The following is a 21219-nucleotide window of genomic DNA, read 5'->3' as shown; positions in this document are numbered from 1 at the left end:
TTAAATCTAATCGTTTCCTTGCAAGCCTTTGCGACTTTCAGTTAGGATTTACACATGACTTCATTACTATGAACAAATTGAATGTTCAATGAATGAATTTATATGCTGCCGGGTTCGGAAAGATTTTTCTACAACCTTGATGACTTGAGTAGTAAGGTGTATGCCTTACATGATTTTTTTTTATAAAACCTTTTAGTTTCATTGTTTTAATACCTTGTTACAGGAACCAAACTTGTTAGGATTTATAAAAAGTTTTTAATCACGTGAAAATTTTATACTAATTTCTAGCCGTGATCTAAAGAAAAAAAACTATTTATATCACATCTCCCTTCTTTACATACTTTCATCACAATGTCCATCAGTACATCAGTGCCTTATAATGGCTTTGCCTGACTTGCAAATGCACCCAAAAATCTTACTACGTTTCTACATCATTGTTACATAAAGACTTTCCAAAGCTTTTAAGAATTTGACAATGGTAGAAGTCGTATCATTACATATTTTGCAAAAAGGCCACTACATACGTAACTGTTACAGTTATAGATAATCTACTATTGGCACTTTGATAAATATAAATGTCTACTTACAAGCCTTCTTCTTTAGACCACGCTGACTTTATTTTATGGATGGCATTCGCGCGCGCATAGATTTTCGCCTGTGGCCACGTGTGACCCAATAGCAATCAGAACAATATGCTTACCAGAGGATCTGCTCTCCATGGTAAGGGGGCACATCGTCAGGGCATGGGTCCACAGTGCCCTTGTTCCCCTCTGAAGTGCCCCACTCAAGAATGGCAATAAGCTAAGATATTGAAATGGAGACGTCTTACAGTCTTACTGGAGGTAAGACAAACCGAGACTGGGAAAAAAAGCTGGTTATTTAGTCTTGTGGATTAGCAGCATTCTTACTGTTGGAGTTTACTTTTCGCCATCGCGTATTAGCCTTTGGGGTCTCCAGAGGATTTCATCCATAAAATTAATTCAATGTGGCTTTACTTATAAGTTACTGACAAGCCTACGGACGTAACTGTGGACTATCTTAACGTATAACATACATGAAAATCTTGATCTGAAAAGACAACAACTATACATATCTACACACATCTTACCGTATTGGCATATTATATATAGACTAATATCAACATCTGTGTCTTTTGGCTGTAATTATAGTTTTTAAGAGAGTTGTAAACAGCGTGCAGTGACTGCACCGCAGACCATAAGCCTTTTCTTGTATCCCATTGCATGCTGGTAGACGATGCACATTATGGGTATCTCTGGGGCAAACAACAAAGTAGTAATTACCATGACAACATCATTACCGCAACAGTATCGCAACTCTGTATGGTGCGGTGGTCAAGGTGATATTGCTGTTTACCCCCTTTGCTTACCCCATACTACCCTGGGTCTCCCAGCATACAATGGGTCCGTGAAAAGTGTCTCTAACCACAATGTAAAAGCTGTACACGTGAGTAGATGAGTCACTGATCCTGGTCTTCACTGCTCCTCCGCCTGTCTGACGTCACTTCCTTCAGCTGGCACCATCTGGTGACGGGTTTCCGGGGCTTCTCCATCATCTCGTTCCATTGGTCCGTCCACGGGCCGACCTCACATTTACCTAGTGTAGGGCTGGGGGAAGTCAGAGTAAAAGGGATCTAAAACCAGTTCGGCGTTCTGAAGAGACATATGATATGTATATACAGGTTCATTCCCTTGGGGAATATGATAAATGGTATGTCGGCAAAGACATGACAAGTTACTAGTAATACGAAAGCCCAGCCGATTAACTGGGAACCTGTGCTTTGTATTTGGTATTTAAAAAGTATTATATGATATAATATGACATTATGTGATACGTGTATATATGACAAAGTAACGTTTTAATTTACTTTTGCTTTGCTACAGAATTGTATTATACATCATGACATTATATGATGAAATTTGATATGGTATAATATAGTATTATATGATATAATACGACATGATAAAAGTGACGTGACTTTAAAAAAAGTTATTTTATGACGTAATGTTATCATTCACAAGTACATCTGTTCACAAGTGTTGAATTAGGGACTTCATTTATGGACGACTATTGTGACAAATGTATACAGCACTCACCCCCCGGAATCCTCCACAACCAGTGACAAGAAAACTCCCTTCATGTCGTCTTCTGCCACGTCGAAATGGAAGGACTCGTTGTAGGTCGGGTTAGGTTCGCCGTTCTGGACAGACGTCTTTTTCCTGCCGATCTTTCTGCTCTCGCACATCAGGGCCACTCTGATGTATGTATCTGCGATATGGCGGGAAAATCTTATGAAGAAATTGTATATTGAATATTTCACAGTCGCAGATTCATCGACAGTGAAAATGGTGGTTGAAAGACTCTTTTGTACAATCTTCATTGGAGTTGTTTCGTGACACAATGTTGGCCTTCTGTACATGATCATCTTTGCATACAAGTCTACATAGTTTTTCAGTTCATTCTGTTTGCTGAAGCTGTGAAGCCAAAGAAGTTTAAAATGATCAAACACAAGAAAATGGAAGAGTTCATGCATAGACGGAAAGCTGACTCGCTACGACTATATAAAGACCATTGAATCACAGCCAGTGACTGTTATGTTTGATTATTAGACAATCCAGTGAAAGCCTCAGCTATATTCATACAGTTGACACATAGAGAGAAACCTATTCTGCCGCAATATTAGATTCCCCTCTTCCCGTTACAATTGTTTTCTTTGTTGAACTTCCGACGGGGTTTATGTCACAGATAGAAACAACAATCGCCAAGAATTTACGTTATCGGTTTACAGTACCGTTACAGGGCAGCTAACTGCTAAGTTCTTCTTCTTCATGTGCACGTCCAACTTCATAAAGCTGAAGACTCCGGACGCGGACAAGGGTCTTTTGGTTTGGTGGTGGTCGCTTTTTACTTTTGAGCTTTATGTTTGTGTGAATGTGTGGGTGATAAGAGCTGGGGAGCCTAGCTCCTCAAGGGCAGGGGTGCTAATCCCTGTCCGCCTCCAAGTTTCCAACGGATCGCGTACAGCTATCGTTTGGCGAATGTTGTCCCGCCTTGGATGAACTGAAATCCTGGCAATTCTTCCGACAATCACAAAGTGCACTACTAGCTGTGATATGTACAAGATGGTCGATGAAAACCTAACTACAGTATAATTTCAACACCAATTATAGTGATTATTTTGTCTTACTTTAGTGAGGACCTTCAGACACATTCTGGACACATACGTACATAACAAATCGCTGCAGTGTCCCATTCGCATGATCGAGCGACCTCACTATACACTGAGACGGGTCGATTTGGCAAAGACGTGGAAAAACCCATCATTTCAGACAAAGGTTTAAGTTAAGAAATGGAGAATCAATTGAAAATAATGGGTAGCAGCTGGTGGTGGCTGGGGGTCGCAGTTTTCAAACCGACCCGTTTGTGAATTACTACAGCAGTGGTCCACAAATCCTGACTCGTAATGCTGAACCTCGATGTTCCGGGAGATGAACATATTTTGCCAGCGGGGCGTATGTAGCGTAAACGTAAAGATAAAGTAGTCATCTTTAACGGTGGTGTACCAAGGGAGCTTATAGTCTAGTGGTGCAATGCAGATTCGCTATGTAATGTTAGATTACAGTTCGTGTATCTGGCCACATCGGGCCAGCCATACTCTTCGATTTACTCCTAAGCTTCGAAGTTAGACATCTGAGTCGATGCCTGACGTTTCTTACAATGGGTTTACGTTCCCACTCGAAAGGACAGGTGTACCTCTTACGTACTCGAGCGAGGTTCGAACTAAGAAATCTTTAAACAGTATTTAGAAAAATGCAGAAGGCTGGTAGAATTGGGAGCCGTCGTCCGTACACCACATTAGGGAACTAAATTTGATTATATATCGGTCTGAAACATGAATTACACTATTATATAATCGATTCTGCTACATATGGATTACATGATTATATATTGGTCTTTCAGTCAACATAGCTTCGTAAAAAGGTACAAAGATACATTTTTACATGTCGATATGTAGCCTTTAACAATTCATCAAACTGATATCTAATACAAGAAGACGATTTCAAACTGACCCTTATTAAAAAGGTTATTATTCATTATATTACTACACTTTAAGTTCACTCCTCGGCACTTCGACTCCCTGTCCCTTGACGAAGTGAAATGAACTTTGAGATGCCTATTCTTTACCACTCATGGTACCGAGGCCATTTGTGAAAATCGATCTGTGGTAATTTCATTACATTAACGTAGTCTGTTCCCCTGTGTATTGTACTAAATAACTTCGTCTCGTATTAACAACGTAGATAATCTTCTTTAAGTCAAGTGATTGGTAAATTCCCTGTCTTCTGGCCAAGATTGAAATCCCCCCCCCCCCAAAAAATAGGGAAATTTTATAGCCAACAGTGACACGTTGTTTTTGTTCCGCGGCCTATAATGCCTATATCATAAAAACGTCAATAATGATATCATATACCAGATATCTGAAATAAGGCATTGAAACCGCGTTACAACCAATGGTGAATGGAAAACATGAAGACATAAAGGCTTAAGTAACTAGTTTTCCAAACATCTAATATAAAACCTCATTTGCCCTTAAGATGGAGGTAGCATACATTTTGTTCGTTCAACTGTTGTTATTCCCTATCCAGACTGTTACCCAAGGGCCAACACAGGCCAAGTCGTCGACTTCAGAACTAGCATACCCCCAAGCGAAACCGTTCCATCAGACCCCCTAAATTGGCCAGACAGGACTAAAAGCTTAAAGTCCCGCGGAAACCCAGGCTGCAGGCCTCTGGGGGACTGGTGACCGATCAACCGTATACAAGGCATACGCACACTGAATGACCCCTGGATCAAGTAGATGAAATACTATAGCGATGTGTTCGACAACATGGGCACGATTTTCAGCTTACCACATGGCCAAGTTCAGTGCCAAGCTAAACGCAATCATTTCATCTCCGACAAATGGAGGGTTATCGCGGTCAAGTTGCGTGGTGATTTGGGACGCATTAGAGTATAGATCAATACCCTGGCGCCCGTGTGCTGAAGGATGCAGATGTGTGCCACGCACAAGGTCAGCACGTTATGATCGATGTGTTTCCATTCATGATAAATGAAGTCTGCAGCTCATCAATTGGTAAAGAACACATGTAGTTTCAGGCTACGGAGTGAGTCAAGTGGAGTTATTATGGGAAGGTCATAAAGATTGATTGAAAATGCCTGATTTATTGTGTTATTACTACCGTTTATGGCATATGTTTGCTCCATTTTCTTACGCATTAAAACAACTGACAAATTAACACTACATCCTTTGTATTGTTCTTCTATTCTATTATGCCAAAATTATATGCCTTGTGTGTTAGTTCCTATATATGCTTTCTAGCTTTAGAAATAGAATTGTATAGTAATCAAATTCAGAAAAATCTTCATACCATTATACTCTAAACATCTTGTGTTTTATTCCACGTCAGGCACGCGTCGTTGGTGAATTAAAAGCAGGCCTTCTGGCTATGTCACAACTTACTCACATACTTAAAGCCTTTTACGGGGTTACGGGGTTCTCTATCTACAAATGTGGTACCGTGTGGTACGCTAGGGGTCTCTTCTACATTCCTGGCACGTACTGTAGTACACCGTGAGGAGTGCAAACAAATGGACTAGGTTTTATCTTTACTTGACCTGATCCACTCCCAAACGCAATGAAGGGGATCCGGAAGCCTGTAGGATATGTTATTAGGACCTGTGGTAAGGCGGCTTAGACACACCCCCCCACCCCCAACCACACACCAGACTGTGACAACTGATAGCAAAAATAATCTATAAGGAGCATGCTGTAAGTACTGACTGATGAAGTTCTTGAAAGAGTCTGTAAGTTTAAAGCTAGCGGCCATAATCTCATCGTGACGCCAGATTTGTTCAACAGTCTAAAAGAATCTGAATCAAATGGTTCGCTGTAGAGTTAGGAAATATTTGCGAGCAAATGCGGCATATTTTACTCCCATCCCAGACCATACAGAAATTGACTGTTCCGAAATCAATCCAGCGCAAAAAGTATTGTCCCAAAACGAACTACTCTAAAATTCACCCATTCTGAAATAAAACCACAGCGCCCAATGAAGAATGGATCAAAATATAACAAATTTGTTAAAGTCATAAAACAATTCCCCTCAGCTTGCAACGTAAAAGTTTTAGCTACTCTATTCAAATTTTTCAAAGGTGAACACATAAACCTAGCCCATGCAAGACATCCAGTTCTACTGAGGAAGGAAATGTAAATTAGATCCAGCCTTAGTCTAGTCGTCTGCAAATATGTTACTCATTTTTTGCTGTCACAAAATGTGTCGCAAAATGGGTATCTCACCTGGAGGATTGTCCGACCCAACTCTCGCGAGATTTCGTGCCTTGATGATGGTGACCGTGAGTTGACCGGCATTTGGGTGGTATCCCATGGAGAACATAACCTCGCTCACGTCTTCCTTACACTGTTAAGGAAGTAGAGAAAAATAAGTTGTTGGAACACCAAGTAAAAACAGGCCTTCTGCTTCCTTCTTTAGGCCAATGCTGACCAATGCTCTGATCAACTTCTCGCCGCTAGATGGCGCTATAGCAAGATGACTGCGGTTTGTAATTTTACGTATTACCATTAACCGTGATAAGTGGAAATGCATGTTCAAGGCTAACCACGTTTAGAGCCGCGGTCATTTTGCTACAGTGCCACCTAGTATTAGATCCAGCTATACTGAGGATAAGTAGAAGTACCGTTGCAGCGTTTGCAGTTCTTTTTCGTCATATATGAAAATCCTTTAATATTGAAGAATATCACTGAATACATCTCAACACACATACTACAACAGGAATGTTTAGAAAGACAAAATAAATGCGTCTATCGAGACTGGTAAATTTACAAGTGTGATTTTTGCGAGCTACAACAAGTAATCTGACGTTGTCAAAGATGCATGAGGAGCTATCAAATCCTTTCCATGAGGAGCTATCAAATCCTTTCCACACCATGCGGCGCACATACACGTGTCCGCTTCTTTAGCCCTAGGCTAATAGAGTCTCATAGCTGTGCAAGGACAGATAATACATAACAGGAGGCTAGTTCACTGGTAAGATTGTGTGTTCAACTACCGTAACCTTTAACTGATGAATGCTGAGTGCTAACAGAGAAGCAGTTTATCATGATATCAACACCATAGATAGTTCTCTTCACCTTCATGCCACAGATATGCATCATATATCAGTAATGTTAAGGCGACCAGCTATTACGTGAAGCATCATAGACAAAATAGTTTAAAGACATACTGCATAAAATGACCTCTCCACCTTATGTTCAAAGGCTTAATGCATTCCTTTTCGTCCTAGATGATATGCCCTCGGATCTACTAGCGCTAATGCAACAACAAAACGCAGTGCACGCACCCCGAGGTCTATGGTCGCTCTCGCCGCTAATGATCGACGGCGTGTTATCCGTCTTCCATTAGCGGAGTTCTCTTCTGGAACTTCGGAAACAGCACTGGACCTTCTCCTTGCTTTTTCTGAGCTCCAACGACGCAGAGAACCTGTATTTAGTATAAAACAACGTCTCTGTTCTCATCTAGAACCAAAGAAAGCACAAATCGTCGTAAAATTCGATTATTTATTCAGAGCACCTTAAACTTTTGAACGAAATTTTTCAATATATGAGGTTGGATAGCGTACAAAGCTAAAACTTAATTCCTATACAAAAAATTGCCTCAAATTTTAGAATGTCTAACTGAAACCTTAAGCAGAATTTAAGTAACCAATCACCTAGCAGACACGTGACTTCAGTAGCTTGTTAAAAATGTCAAGAAGTCTATACCGCCCGCCGTCTCTGCTCAGTGAATATTGTCTGTAAATGTGTTGACTGATTTGGTTGCTGAAGCTTTTCATTTTTTATTCTTTAAAGCTCTGTTTCAGACCATGCAGTGTGGAACCTAGTGCTTTGTAACAAACCTACCATTAAAGCACACATACAAAATAACGAAGAAAAAAACGTCTTTAAAGAAGAACGCCTTGCCTCCGCCTGTTCCAGATGACGGCCTTCGCCTCACTGGTCTCGTCACTTCCTCCTACAAAAGACGAAAAAAAGACTATGGAATGAAGTGAGTCCATTATGTTGGTGAACCATGTGAATATCAGGTTTTTAAACACAACAACACCCTGCGGAAAGGAGTGGTATAGCCCTATCTAAGTTCTGATGAGGCCCAGGAGGTATCGAAGTGTTGGTTGTGTTTTAAGATCCCATCATTCCAACGCAATGGTGATGAAATAATATCTAGATATGTCTAGATATGTCAAATTCTACATAACACTTATAGGATGGCGGTTCATTTTACTTTTTAAGTCTTAAACAAGTAACAACGTATTGACCTTTGTAACAGTTGAAGCGTGTTTCTTTTGCCACTACCTGATGTATGCCTGGTGAGCTATTACGGCGATCTTAGAAAGAGTCCGATTACCATGATTATACCATAGACACTGGGGGTACTTTATCTTATACTTACTGAGCTATAGCGGCGATCTTACGAAGAATGAAACACCATTAACAGTTCCGCGGGGTCGTCAGGAATGCCAATCTTACAAAGAATCTGGTTCCCGATACTGCGCTCTCATTACTAACACCCACCTATATAGATTAACATGGCTCATTTCTTCAAGAGAACCCTGGATGGCCTTATCTAACCTGCCAATCCCTCAAAGCGTTGTAAATGATGATGTATTTCTAGATGATATCAAATAAGAGGGTGCTGTTTCTTATGACTCTAGTCTCCGGTGACTACGTCAATGACATCATGTCATTTGCGTTACATTTTGTGGCAGAATTGCTTCAAACATCATGGGAAAATCAGACGCTCTAGCGTCGCTATGGATACGGGAAACGTCATAATCGCATCGGACGTTTTGATTCGCTTAACCTAGTGACGTGTCGATCTGCATGAAGAAGCGACGGGTCCTCAGCTGACTGGACCTGCTTAGTCGAAAAATTGTATGTACATGAGTCCCATGTTGTAAATCATAGTCAAACCTAGCTTGATACGTATACTTTCAATTTGGCTACCTCAGCTTTGTCACTAAGAGTATCGATTTAATTAAGATGTCTATAAAAATGGCAGGGAGCCGTAATTGAAGAATCAGCCAATGCCAAAACGTCCAAGGGCCGAAACGATAGATCATCTCTCATATTGACTGGTTGAACATGCGTTGTTTTGATGACGTCACATCTTCGTCTCATCGATCGAAGACGTCACGTATTGTGACTATAATACAGCCTCCCATCTTTGCCTTCACTGAATATTAATCGTATCGTGTCTGTAACGTGTTAATTGCAGGCAAGAATGTATGTCAGACGACGACCTATTATTAAGAATCTGGACGACTACGAAGACATGTTCATTGTAAAAATAAACCGGGTCAACTTTTACGTTGATGAAGGTTAGACATCCAGGTAACAAGATACGCCAAAAAGTAGTTATTCGGGAAACTGGATACGATTTTCCAAAATCATCTCCAATTGCTCGAGTATCTGCTTTTAGGCGGGTCAACTTTTAGATATAGTAGGAGACTGGAATTACGCATGCATAATGATTTACATCTTTATAGGTCAATGTGGCAAACTTCAACTTTGAAATCTGGAAAGCTCTCTATTACAAATGCTCTCTATTACACGATCAAGGTGTGATAATGAAGCCAGCTGAATGAGATGCGGCCATTTCGGAGGATTGTCTCAAAGTAGCACGTCACTAGCTATTCGCTAAAAGGCCACAGCAAGTTAAGTTTATGGATAACTGCATCTGCACACATAGTGAGGTAGGACAAAAATAGCAGAGTAGGTGTAAAAAAACAAGATGGCTAAATTTTCAAAATAGAAGGACACTGGTGTAGTTAAGGGGACACTTTTGATATACTGGTATCACTTAAATACACTCATGGTTTCCATATTGTCATCACTTTTACAATTATCTAACAGGTTTCATCTCTGATACTACGGTCACGGCTACTTTACTACTGTCTAAGCAAACTACCCAAAATTAGTCAATAACCATTTGCATAGGTGGAGATCACACCTAATAATGCCATCTTATTTGATGCAAAAGGGGAGCTGTTTAGACTTATGACCTGCAACATCCCATGATCTTATGAGCTATAAAGATATTTCCTATGGGTAATCTTAAACTTATCTTATCTTAACCTTATTCTCTTATGGAAGATCCGCCGCTTGTACGTTTTGACAACGACCGACCTTGACATACAAGCATCTGTCCTTCTCGCACTGTCAATTGCCCGGATACTCTCCTCCTAGTTGTTTGCAGTGAATTTGCCAGCCAATCACGTCGCCTCTTACGGTCAAGAGGCTATGTAATTGGCTGACAGCTTTCCCTCAAACAGCATTGGGAGTATCTGATTGGCTGACGGCTGTCCAGCACTTATGTAGCGAGAAGGACGGATCGCAGGCCGCTATGACAAGCCCTACTAGACAGAATGCTGAAAGTGGGCCAAGCTGAATCTTTAATCTGTATGGGCGTACTCACGAATCTGACACCTTCCACGGAATCGTTGGACCCGAAGGGAGACGAGGTAGGGGAGAAGTCGTCATCGGCGAGACCCCCCATGGACTCCTGACGAGCTTGCCGCTTCAGTCCCCTGATATGTCAACATCATTAGTACATGTAATCCCTATGTAATAACGGCACATATCAAAACTACATGCAATAGCTAGGCAACATCTAACTGCGTACGTGATGGATTAAAAGAGTTTTGAAAGCAGCCAACCAAATTCAAATTATCAAAAAATAACTAGGCTTTAAAGGTTTATTGAAAGCAATTTAAATCATAGAATAACCAAGACGCATCTGTAAATTTACAATATACATAATATGAAGTACGAAATGTGCGAATACAAAGTAAGAAAAGAAATCAAAGAAAAAGACATGATGATAATCAAAGTAAAGTTGAAGTTATGATAATAATGCTACCGGATTACCCGAATTCGTCTTCCTCATCAATGCGATGGAATCTTCCACTTTGTTAAAAAAATATACATAATTTTGATAAATCAATCGTAGCTTAAACATGAAATTTAAACATTTTTCAATACATAATACTAGTTAGCAATTTAGATGATGTGATAAGATATTATCACACATATTGTTATATGCAAGAGACTATTGATACCAGTGAATCTTACACAATCAGCCATAAAAGAATCATTGATTGTAAAATTTATGTTGATGATATCTTTTCTTTTTTATTGGCGAATAAAGAAATAATCTAGTGACAATAATTGCATGTTGTGGAGGCTATAAGAGTACAATAGCATTGAGTGACGATTATGACATACTGACAAAAATTAAGCGAACAAAACTTCGCAAAGGAAAATGACCAAACAGAACTAGAATACTTTAACTGTAAATGCTTTAAAAGCGTGAAATACGTTCTGTCATGTAATCGTTGTCTTATCCTTTCGTTATCATCTCGTCGTGAGGGTGCCAAGGATCTTTCAGATTTCTTAATCTCGAACGTTTTATATGACAACTTATTTTAATGTAGATTGTTGCTGGCATTTAAGTTAAACTTTTATTAGATGCATTTTGCGCACAAAAGGTAATCCGAGGCTAGTATTCAAAGCCGCCTTCTCTGAAAAAGTTTCATATTCAGAATTATGATTCTTGTTTCATTTTAAGACCGCACACACAACTACCTCAAACTACCTGAAAAATTGCGAGTTATCTCTCTCAAAACGCATGTGAGACCATCATAGCACATTATCTCTAAATGACTGTGCCATAGTGTCTTCCTCAAGGGTCAGGTTGCCATGGTAACCGGGAAGCACGTCATTTGCCGTCCCATCGGTGGTTTCCTGAGTTGGCTCGTAATTGAACATTGACGTAGATAAGTGCGACCGCAATGGCGTCCGGAACTTTGTAATGCTTTTAAAACGAGACATCGACACATGGACAATGTCTCGCGAGCAGCGGAGGTCATTATCAACGGATGTACCAAGCAGGCTGGTTTGAAATTATCAAGGAAATATGATGCACACCAAAGGAATAAGAACACCACATCTTGTAACAGCAATATGTATGGGATAAGGTGGCATCTCACTGTACCTGGGGCACTGGTGCGGCACTGCGGGTTCAAAAGATACTCATCGAATTTCAGAGATAAGGAACAGCTTTTCTTACTTTTTGTTTATGTTGTTTCTAAGTTGCAGTTCAACAACACGTATTGCCTGTTGTTTCTAAGTCACGTATTATGCAATATCTATGTTATTTAAAGAACGACGAAAATAACACAACAGTGCCGAAGTGAACGAACCCCGCAGTGCCGCACCGGTGCTTTAAGTGCAGTGAAATACCCCTTATACGAAGTACGTGTGTGAGTACTTATGAGTACTTAATGATGGAACAACTGCAATCTTACTGTGACGTGACTCATTAACGTTACCCCCCGAGATTACATACATCTTAACCTTATTTGAAATGGATTATGATACTGACGTGTTAGGTTACTTACCACCTTCGCCAGGAAGGTTATATTTTTGTCTGCATATTTAAGTGTTCGTGGACAGCTTTACTCTAGGAGGGGATTAGCTTTTGCTATTCTACCTTTTTTGTATGTAATTTTCTAGTATGCAACAAATGCATCGTCCCTTGACTATTCCTGATGGTAATATTTTGTGAGCCTTTTTAAACCCACGTACAGCGATAATAGATGATGTAAGTGTAATTTGAATTCAGTCGGGACTACGTTGCAGTTCAACAACGCGTATTACCTTCCCACCCACGTTTTCTCTGACGCACATCACACTAGTGTCCACCAAATGAGCCTATTTTAGGAGAAACATGGCCACCCACACATTCCAACGGCGTCTGGCCTCTGGAAGGAAAGAAACGTGGGCGTTGCAACCTTTCTGTCAGTTCAACTTTGCGGTGAAGAGGCATACAATTGGAATCGTTGTTGTCGACGGATCTTAATATAAGGCTTCATTCTTAGCTGCCGGCAGTAAAAAAAGAAAAAAAATGAAATCCAGACTATGTACCAACTAGTGACACAAGAACGAGACATAGTAATGCCTTCAAGTACCAAAGTTTGCAACCAATGAATAATGTGTTTAAATACTCCTTTCCTAAAACTATCACTGGGTGGAATTCCTTGTGATCAAGTACATAGTAGACCCATCCTTATTACATAGCTTTAGGTATGGTAAGTCGTTTAGTGTAATATGCCAGCTGCTGCCGCGCAGCGTGCCTGTGAAGCTGGTGTGTTACGCCACGGTTGTATCTGAACAAATACTTCTTCGATGTCAAGAAAGCGACTTTTATCTGACCCCATCTCAAGCTGGCATTAAGACGATGTTTCCTACGCTTACTTCCCAACCGTCCTTTCTGACTTCCAAAACGATGTTCCAGGTCGCTACACTTGTAAGAGGTCATTTGGGGGGTTGGAGATGGACTACCGTCAAGTCCAGAATTGACATTGTTATACATTATTCCGTATCATGAGGGAGAAAACTATCAAAACAATTCAAGAAGTATGTCATAGAAGAAACATCGAGCAAAGGTTACGAGATTTCAGTCCTCATCTAGGTCCACAGTAATAGTTCTTTCTGCCTTTTCAAATATTCCTGACACCTACATAATGATAGTACTGTCCACAGATATTCCACCTATCTTTCACTGATATTTCTGACACCTACGTAGTGCAACAAAATTCATAAAAATGTAAATCTAAAGTACACTATATTTTCAAATTTATGAAAGTTGGACATCCAGGCGGCTAACAACATTCAAATAAAGTTCAATCTCAACAAAAAAGCTTTACTTACAACAAAGCTTTACTTCCGGACGTTTCAAGTGACATCCATCACTCTTCTTCAGTGTCACTATATAACGACGCTGTGACGCTAATGAAGAATGACGCTGAAGAAGAGTGACGGATGTCACTCGAAACGCCTGGCAGTACAGTAAATCTCCGTTTTTATAATGTTTTAGATATTGAATTGTATTCGAATACACTATATTGTCGCATCATGGTTGTGCGGTCTGTCTTGTTTAAAAAACGGCTAAGATCCTTGTCAGTGGTTGGTTCTGTTAGAGCCTGCTTGAGAGTCCTACGACATAGGATTGTGCGACTACGTACGACGACCGTGACCACACGACGATTTCGGTTCCAATATTAATTGCCCTATTTTCTAGACAGCCTAGTTTTCCCCCATTCAAGCTTGTTTGACGAATGAGTGATTGCTACCAATTCATTTGGATTAATACTTTTAGAGGCTATGCTTTCCCTGGTAAAGTGAGGTCATTCATTCTTGGTATTTAGATCTAATCACAGAGCTAGATGAGGAAATTGATTTTTCTGTCTGCACTTGCGATCAATCATATAGACTTAACGGTCGACAGAGGCACAGTGATAGAACGTGACGCTCGATGATGAATATTAATATCCCTATACAGTATTATATATTCAGATTTATAGGTTATGGATCGTCTCTGTCTATAAGTCGCAATCTTCAAGGTCATTTCGTGACTTTTGTCAGATCTTGGGATGATCTTAGAATTTGAAATCGACTATACTAATTTCTTTACTTGACACTTTGTAGAACCAACTCTTGATATAAGCTGTGTGGAGGAGAATTTTTGTCTTCTTCACAACTCGAAATCTTCTGAGTTTGACAGAAGTTCAGTCAAGCTATTCACTAGGCGGATGTACGGTTTGGCAAATAGTTACTCATTGCAATACATTTACATTGCTTACATTTAGTAAGTGCAGACGAAATAAATGATATAATACATCACTATGATAAGAGATAAATCTAATATGTAATATTTGTACTTAAAGCTGCCACCAACAAGATAAAGCTTTCCTTCTCTGCCACAAATTAATTCCGTTTGAGATGTGTCATAAGCTTTCATCACCAAGTCCATTGGAAAATTATATATATATATATATATATATATATATATATATATATATATATATATATATATATGTATAGCAATGATGATCTTGTGACTGAGCTAATTCTAAGTTGTCGGAAATACCCAGCGGTTTTGAATAGCAATATTCTATTAGTCCTATAATAAGAAATGTGACAAATGTCAAAGCAGACTTCCTCAATTTCACATTGTTAATGTTAGATCAGAACCTAGAATAGTTAATGTAAGAATGAGTTGTGAACATTGTACTTTTGTTGTACATGTATCACTTCACTTTTTATACTTTGGTAACTTTGTTGAATTGTATTTGTTAGAACACTTTGGTCAAAACCTAAAAGAAGAGAAGGGAATCCCTTCCTAACGACCCTAAATTATTCGGGACCTTTATCCAAAACACAACACTTGTTCCTAGGCTTTAGTTGCATTCCTGTGGTCACAAGGGATGTTTATTATAAACTAACCCATCGTGCAAGAATGTACGCATGGGAATAGTAAAATCATTATGGGCATTACCAATATAGTAAGCTGCCTTATCCTTTAAATAACCCCTTTTAGCAGGCGAAAATGTCAGTAGAATGTACCACCTGCTCTAAAGAGGGGTCATTGTCTATTTCAGATTGTACATTAGTCACAGTCACAGATATTAATGGCTGTGACAAGAAAGTTTTTCATACATATCTAATGACGGTCTATTCCCTCAAACGAGCAAGTTGATAAACGCACAAGATGACTTTAATGTAGGCTTCAGATTAATGAATGGCATTTACAAGCAAACATGACAGGAAAATGTTTTGATTACACTTTAAGATTCGTAAGTAATTTACTGAAGTATATTTGTACATTAATTATTTATAGAAAGATAAGAACAGCTTACTGAAAAGTGCAAATTTTAATTGCTCCATAAGATAAACGACCGTCTATTTTAAGAGCACCCAAGATTGTCTGAAAATGCAAATGTATTAGCAATGCAGGGCTGTGTCGTTCTTGTTAACTGTATGTTTTAGTTCAAGTAAGGATACCTACTGTGATAATACCAAGCATCTCATCTGACGAAATATGAAGACCTACCTGGTGCAAACATGTACTGTTACTTTGCAGCCAGTAGCGTAATCATTTGAGACGGAAAATGCACGAAGGAACGACTTATCTTATATGCCCTTCACTTCCACGATAGGGAGATTCTCTTATCTTCAAGATAACGTCAAAACACTCAATCACCTTTCCACTTGGGATTGCACTTCAGACAAATTGAAGATTTAACTTGTGATTGTACAGACATGGCGGCATGTCAGGTAGACAGGATGATTAGACCGTGACAAGTGGTTAATTAGATGTCACCTAGTTCTGATTACCAATAAATTCAGAAGTCCCTGCTTATCAGGTATGTCGTTGAAACTCGCGACCATGTCTGAAGCTGTTTGTGGAGATTCCACGAGATTTTGAGACGGTACTTCTGAACTGTTCGCAGCAAAAGATTTCAAGATGCAGTCGATTACCAGCGTTTTGATTTCATGCTTCAAGGGTAATTAGTTTACTTAACAGAACAGAATTAATGATAAACGTTTGCATTCCATAGATAGAAAGTAGTTGTCTGATGATCAGGAATCTTTATATTTTGCATTCGTTTTAGATCATTTGTTTATTCTCATATTAACTGTTGTCAGGTAAAAGCTTTTGTTTTAATTTATTCTACGTATACTTAATATGTATTCAGATTCTTTTTCCTTTCATACATATTTGTATCAGTTTGATATGTTTTATTTATTTATCTATTTTATGATTTGTGTCCTTTTCACGTCGTAAATTTCTTTTCAAAATGCAACAAAAGGTAAAAAATTATTAACGCAAGCATTTCACGGAAATAAATTATGCTTTAATGTGTATATATAATGTAATATAATGTATTGATTAAGAAAAACACATTTTACAGCTTTAGTAGGTCTCTGGCTTAGCAAAAAAGAGGGAATAACAGGAAGATGAAAAGACTCACCGGTCTCCTGCTCTTTTCTCTCTCCTCCGTATTCTCGCATCATCAAACTCTTCTTCAGACACAGACAGTGAATGAAACTTTGCATCTGCCAACAAAACAAAGGTGAACTTGAACTACACGATCAGTATTCTACGAGCCTTGAAAGAGCGACCACTAAGCTCACTGGACTTGAAATAATGTTCTCCTTAAAAGACGTTCTGGAGGAGACTAGGTTTTTGTCCACTAGATACGGAAGGGTGTCTTCAGATTGACTCGGGAAACCGAAGCTATGCTCTGGGAGTAATCAGTTATCCGCTGCGATGAGCGTTACAGTCATGACGTATTCGACACGAAGATATATTCATTACAATTGTAAATTGCTCCATTTAACGACGTTTGACTTTGAACTTGGAACGAGCGGATTGAATAACCCCAGCGAATTGCTCTATGAATAGAAAGCAGGGCTATAACAAAATAAGTGCCTCTACTATTTTCCCTTACATTGACTTTTCTTTGACCTACATCAATGCCAATATAGAGGTTCTCATTTAAAGCGAACGACAATTTTGCGGATAAGATTTTACGGGTTATGGCCGTAAGATGGTAACATTCAATAACACTGTGCAAGCTAGGTAAAGACAATACGTACAGCAACGTTCGATGCCGATTTCTCGGCTTTTATCTATCATTGTTACCTTGAGCGGCGCTTTACGACTCATTTGAACGAAAGTGACAATGTCGGGGCCAATTTTAAGCTTTGCTATTAGTGCTGTCTGCAAACAGGTTCGTCCTTACGGGAACGGGTTGTAAAGTTGCCGATGGTAATAAACAACAGTCTCTGCCAGAATGCTTTAGTTTAAATGATTTTTGCGTCGAATATTTTCCAAAACAAAATATGCGTTTTGACAAATAACTTATTTCTAAGAATTACTTTTATCACATTTAATGTATTTTTTTCTACGGCGAAAAAAACGAAAAGAAACACAAAAAATCGAAAGGATTCAACACGCCTGGCATTATGTCGCACACTGATATCACTAGGTTAAGTAGATTAGGCTCATCATATGAAGAAATAACCTCAACTGTTGCTTTCATAAGTGCCTTTGAAGTGATTTAATGATAAATGATGTTACGAGTTCTTAGTTGACACTTAATTTGGATTTTGATAAATAAAGTCCATTACATATTTGTTTTCCATCACCATGAAATAAAAAGAACATTTGTTACGCCTCCACTGCAATAGTGCTCTTTTAAAATACAACCATCCACACATCCCAAATTTGATCAAATTAATTTTACTCCATTTAAAATGCATGCACTCTTCCACTAAATAGAGAAGCAATCCGTCATGTATCCCTCCGATACAGACTGACCGCTCTACTGCTTCATGATGTATAGGGTCTATTTTCTTAACTGACCTCGGGTGGGCTAATTCAAAGCTGGCAAATTCGTCAAATACTTTTCCGACATACAATTCTGAAAGGCCGTAATACAATACACTGCTTTTCCAAAGCAGATGTTTGAAAATTCAACGATAATTCCTAGTTTATATTAGTGTATGTTGATTTATTGAAGCACTTTTCATACCTATTCACATATTGATCTAACAGCTCATAAAGGGAACGACGTACAATAAATCCTTGTGTATAAAGTTTCGACAGCGAAGGTATATGAAGACCGGCTTGCACCCATATCAACCTCACCGACCAATGCTGAAAACGGCTCTCATAACCTTATCGGGTGGGACACATGTCAACGTTCGTCATAAAACATCTGAATATACCAGTATTTCAGTCTAGCAGCATAAGGCGGTAGATCTTGGTTGACCTTGGGTCAACATTCAGCCCTCTCCCACCCCGAAGCGTCAACACCTGCCATAGTACCATACGCTTTCATGCAGCTTTTTTATGGACGCTCCAAACACAGCGAAGGTTGATTCGACACACAGAAAAGATCTGTATTTAGCAGCAGAGCAGATGTGGCATTTGCCTGCCTACCTGCCTTTCATTTGCCTTATTGATAATATTGTACAGTAGTGATTGGCATGTATTATAGTTAAAGTTAAGTTGCCTTTCTGCATGTTCTACCACGCACACGAACATACATTGTACCCATTTATCACAAATCTACAACAGCTTTTTGTCGTCGCGAAGGAGGTATTGTATCCTTTGCGTATGTGTGTTCATGTGCATGTGTTTGTTCATTTATTTATTTGTTTGTTTGTGCTTCCGCATGCTTTGGTCAGCACAATACAAGACTGCATGGATGATATGTGATTTGTATGTGTTGTTTTTTGTGACGTTTGTTTTGGAACTATATGCAGCCCGTTTCCTTATGTCACTAAATGCCGCGATTTTCTCTATTGAATTAACATATGACCTTTATAACTAACACGATTACATAAGAAGAGTAGACATGCAGCCATTTACTCAAGCATACTGATGGTGAAAACAAAGACCGGCATCAGTAAAACGTATGTACAGACATCCAGCCAACTTAAGGTGTGTTGAACCACTTGGGTATGCTCCAGTGATATATAGATCGAAGACTGCGCCTTGTCTACAATACTTTCCCGTTAAGTATTAAAGATTGCAACTCCACTCTACTTTACCTGTAATACTTTAAGCCGTTGGAAATTGAATTTCAAATCCATCAACGCCGTTATTCCCTTGTGAAAGGTAAGTAGAATTTAAAGTTTTCCCAAGAATAGCGAACGTTGAATGGTAAGGAGGCCCGAAGAACAGACTGTAAAGTTTTGAGTCACTCACACTTAAAAGTAGCTTATATATTGATATGCATGTGTGGCGTTTTTGTAAGACCTCCCCCGTGTTAGCAACATCTAGGTGCTCATTTTCAACTGAGGGAAAGTGCCGAATGAGGAAATTCGTGGAAATTGCCTTCCCAATGGGCACAGCACTAGCACCCATCATTAGGTCAAGGATTTGAACACAGAACAATTAGATTTCGGATCGTATGATCTCAAATTGTCGGATCTACATCCGGAAATTCTTTTAATTTGTGTTGTTTGCACCAACAGTATGTTCAGTAATTGCAGCCCAGAGTTTAGCGCCAATCCACAGCATGATCATTTCATGTTACACGATTGAAACAGCGATAACGTTATTACAGTAATCTCATGAGAACATTTATTTTTATTTGTTAGAGTCAGGCATTTGGTAAAAACAATCATGTAATGTAGTACCTACTAAATTCGCGGAATTTGTAAAATGAAGTTATTTACAAACCCATATTTATGCCAGTAGGACAACATAGTTTTTTGCTCTATTTCTTTCTACTCTTATGTAAACAAATAAGGTCAATGACCTAGACCAGACGGCTGTCACCATGGTTACTAGTCATGTAGTAGACACCATGTGGTGTTCAATTACATCGTGTAGCAAGTGGTAGAACAGAGCTGGAGGGCCTGGTTACCAGATATATGAATGTGTTTAGTAAGAATGAACGGAGCCGTAGTTTGTACGTCATGTCATGTTAAGCTAAACATTTTGCATTTGCCTGTAAACGTTACCTTTTAAGAAGTAGATTTTTTCATTTAAAACATTTGAAATGTGTAATGCTACCGAGGCATAAAAATCGTTTTCTAATTTCAAACACGCTCACATGCCAAACCCCAAATGGACCAATAACGGAAGACTCAGACATAATCATATTATCGTTCATCAGTGTCTGGGCAAAAAGTCTCTTGCAGACTGCTGTTCGATAGATAAGAGTCTGCCAACACGTTTTACCATTATCCGGCTTATTATAAGCTGGCTGTGAGTAGCTGAAAGTAATACGGCGAAGTACCAAGTTACCAGAGCGATCAATTTTGAACCTGCCTGGTCTAATTGGTACAAATCTTTCCATTTCAGCATCAACAAATTAAAGAATAGATTAAAGGTTTCTGATTAGCTTCCCAGTACAGCCTGTAGAATATGACAATCAAAGATTGCATGTTTCCCTTTATGTATAGAAATGAATATACTAAACATATCTATAGTTCTGTGCTTTTTTGGAATCGTAAACAAATTGATTGATTAACTTGAACTAGACTGCAATTAGCGAGCTTGTAGAACAAGTCAAGAGAACCAAATTGCTAAATTATTGGATACCCTTTTCGGAAATTGATTTCTTTAGAAGTAAAGAGGTATGCTAGACAATTAAAACGTCTGATTGATGACATGTCTTACGAATTATTGTAATAAATTTTGAACCACTTGTTCTGGGTCTTTCATTTTTATATTAGGGAAATTGAAGCATTGTTTAACAGTA

The 21219-nt window shown here is 39.0% G+C and overlaps 1 protein-coding gene across 2 annotated transcripts in view; it reads right to left on the bottom strand.

Moving 5' to 3' along the window:
- Nucleotides 1-1393: 1393 nt before the first annotated feature.
- LOC118425288 (synaptotagmin-6-like) overlaps nucleotides 1394-21219 on the bottom strand; it is a 33245-nt gene continuing 13419 nt past the window's right edge. Inside the window, exons 3-10 of one of the 2 annotated variants that reach the window (XM_035834092.1) lie at nucleotides 16969-17053; nucleotides 11021-11059; nucleotides 10569-10680; nucleotides 8057-8108; nucleotides 7438-7577; nucleotides 6377-6497; nucleotides 2115-2286; nucleotides 1394-1625 (exon numbers count right to left, since the gene is read on the bottom strand). In XM_035834092.1, the coding sequence (XP_035689985.1) occupies nucleotides 1478-1625; nucleotides 2115-2286; nucleotides 6377-6497; nucleotides 7438-7577; nucleotides 8057-8108; nucleotides 10569-10680; nucleotides 11021-11059; nucleotides 16969-17053 (869 nt within the window). In that variant the 3' untranslated portion in view covers nucleotides 1394-1477. The remainder of the gene's footprint in view (nucleotides 1626-2114; nucleotides 2287-6376; nucleotides 6498-7437; nucleotides 7578-8056; nucleotides 8109-10568; nucleotides 10681-11020; nucleotides 11060-16968; nucleotides 17054-21219) is intronic. The other variant, XM_035834093.1, reaches the window with a different exon arrangement.

Source organism: Branchiostoma floridae, chromosome 11, assembly GCF_000003815.2.
Source record: "Branchiostoma floridae strain S238N-H82 chromosome 11, Bfl_VNyyK, whole genome shotgun sequence".
NCBI classification, from domain to species: Eukaryota; Metazoa; Chordata; class Leptocardii; order Amphioxiformes; family Branchiostomatidae; genus Branchiostoma; species Branchiostoma floridae.
The sequence above is the reverse complement of the archived record's forward strand: the minus strand, read 5'-3'. Positions and strand labels throughout refer to the sequence as shown.